The sequence below is a fragment of the Oncorhynchus keta genome, chromosome 10 (genome assembly GCF_023373465.1).
Source record: "Oncorhynchus keta strain PuntledgeMale-10-30-2019 chromosome 10, Oket_V2, whole genome shotgun sequence".
In the NCBI taxonomy this organism is placed as follows: domain Eukaryota; kingdom Metazoa; phylum Chordata; class Actinopteri; order Salmoniformes; family Salmonidae; genus Oncorhynchus; species Oncorhynchus keta.
Window position 1 is genome coordinate 38,968,515 of NC_068430.1, and position 2,574 is coordinate 38,971,088.

At 48.8% G+C, this 2,574-nt stretch overlaps 1 protein-coding gene across 1 annotated transcript; it reads right to left on the reverse strand.

Moving 5' to 3' along the window:
• Positions 1–759: 759 nt before the first annotated feature.
• Positions 760–1,503, reverse strand: LOC127932690 (uncharacterized). Its single transcript, XM_052528952.1, has 2 exons — positions 1,210–1,503; positions 760–1,111 (listed from the first exon to the last, which is right to left on the reverse strand). Exons 1-2 carry the CDS (start codon positions 1,316–1,318, stop codon positions 780–782), a joined length of 441 nt encoding a protein of 146 aa, XP_052384912.1. The 5' UTR covers positions 1,319–1,503; the 3' UTR covers positions 760–779.
• Positions 1,504–2,574: the final 1,071 nt, after the last annotated feature.

A 2,574-nucleotide genomic window follows, 5' to 3' on the forward strand; every position in this document is an offset into this window, starting at 1 on the left:
ATCTGTATATTGTACATTATTTTAGTCGGCTATTTTGGATGTGCTTAAAACCCCCTCCATGTAGGCTACGTGTCCATATGCCCATCATGGAACCAGAGACGAGATGTTGCTGGTGATTCGTATTTTGAAATATTTAAGATATTTTTCTGTAACAATTGTTTCATCTGATAAAACTATATATTTTATTGTCACATACACCAGATAGGTGTGTGTTTTTCAGGGTCAACCATAATAGTACCCCGCTCCTGGAGCAAATTGGGGTTAAGCTCAAGGGCACATCGACCGATTTTTAAAAAGAATTACAAAAATAAAAATTCATACCTTGGGTATTCAAACCAGCAACCTTTCATTTACTGGCCCAACGCTCTTATCTGCTAGGCTACCTGTCACGTTCGTCGTATAGAGGAGACCAAGGAGCAGCGTGATATGAATACATTCTTCTTTAATGAAAGAAAGAACAATAAAAAAAACTAACAAAACAAATGTGAAGCTATATAGAACAAGTGCTGACATGCAACTACAAATAGACAATAACCCACAAAACCAAAATGGAAAATGGCACCCTAAATAGGATCCCTAATCAGACCACCATAGACCTACATATACCTAGACATACCAAAACCCCATATAATTACAAAAAACCCTAGACAAGATTAAACACACATACCACCCTCGTCACACCCTGACCTAACCAAAATAATAAAGAAAACAAAGATAACTAAGGTCAGGGCGTGACAGTACCCCCCCCAAGGTGCGGACTCCCGGCCACAAACCTAAACCTATATGGGAGGGTCTGGGTGGGCATCTAACCTCGGTGGCTGCTCTGGTTCTGAACGCCGCCCCCCTTCTTTACCCTGAGTCCGCTCTTGTAGCACTGACCCGTGGATCATCATCGGAGGCTCTGGACTGCGGATCCTTGCCGTATACCCCGGGCTGGGGACCCTCGCTGCGTGGATCATCGCCGGATGTTCTGGACTGGGGACCGTCACTGGAGACCTCGGACTGGGAACCATCGCTGGAGACCCCGGACTGGGAACCATCGCTGGAGACCCCGGACTGGGGACCGTCGCTGGAGACCCCGGACTGGGGACCGTCGCTGGAGACCCCTGGACTGGGGACCGTCACTGGAGACTGGGGACCCTGGAGACCCCGGACTGGGGACCCGTCACTGGAGACCCGGACTGGGGACCGTCGCTGGAGACCCCGGACTGGGGACCGTCGCTGGAGACCCCGGGCTGGGGACCGTCACTGGAGACCCCGGGCTGGGGACCGTCACTGGAGACCGCGGACTGGGGACCGTCGTTGGAGGTTCCGGCATGTGAACTGTCGCCGGACACTCTGGACTGAGTACTGTCGCCGGACGCTCTGGACTGGGTACTGTCGCCGGACGCTCTGTACTGGGTACTGTCGCCGTACGCTCTGGACTGGGTACTGTCGCCGGACGCTCTGTACTGGGTACTGTCGCCGTACGCTCTGGACTGGGTACTGTCGCCGGACGCTCTGTACTGGGTACTGTCGCTCTGGACTGCTCTGGACTGGGTACTGTCGCCGGACGCTCTGGACTGGGTACTGTCGCCGGACGCTCTGGACTGGGTACTGTCGCCGGACGCTCTGGACTGGGGACTGGGTACTGTCTCTGGACTGGGTACTGTCGCCGGACGCTCTGGACTGGGTACTGTCGCCGGACGCTCTGGACCGGGTACTGTCTCTGGACTGGGTACTGTCGCCGGACGCTCTGTACTGGGTAATGTCGCCGGACGCTCTGGACTGGGTACTGTTGCCGGACGCTCTGTACTGGGTACTGTCGCCGGACGCTCTGGACTGGGTACTGTCGCCGGAAGCTCTGGAATTTTTTAGAATCTATGGGCTCCTTATCCCCTTTCAGGAACTAATAACTGTTTTTCTATATAGTAGTCCCTATAGTAGGGACTTATTGTGTACACTCACAAGCCAATCTCAGGTTTTATTCCAATATTGACATGCCGAAGGCCTAACTGTACCTAACTAATATTCAAAATGAAAAGTTTGAAGTAAATCCGTTGTTTCATTGAAGGCCTTAGTGAGAGATTGGATTCTTGAAGTCAGATCTCAATGACCATTCAGAATTAGAATATAGTACATTAAGTGTTGATTAAGACTATTGTTGATGCTTAATGATAACTACTGATAGTTACTTCAAGGGGTCTCTCTATATCAAAACCCATAATGATTCTTTAGATTAAGTTGGATAGGATGACCAAATTTCTTAGAAATTAAATCAATTAATTATTCCACTAATTAATCAGTAAATGATCTTGAAGTCACAACACTGTAATAAACAGTATCAAAATACAATGGACTAGGACAAGAATATTCCGTGCCCCCCAGCCGAATTGGAGTTGATGACAACACAAAGACAATAACGTACACAACTGCCGCATCAGTATTTAGCCATGGAACACGTTGATTGACCAGTGAATGGTCAAGCACTTGTCACACCTACCACTTTTTTTATTAATCAAAACCTAGCCTTTTCACACCACCGCCAGCTATTGCACCAATAATTCCTGCTGTGAAAATAGCAAAAATATTTCC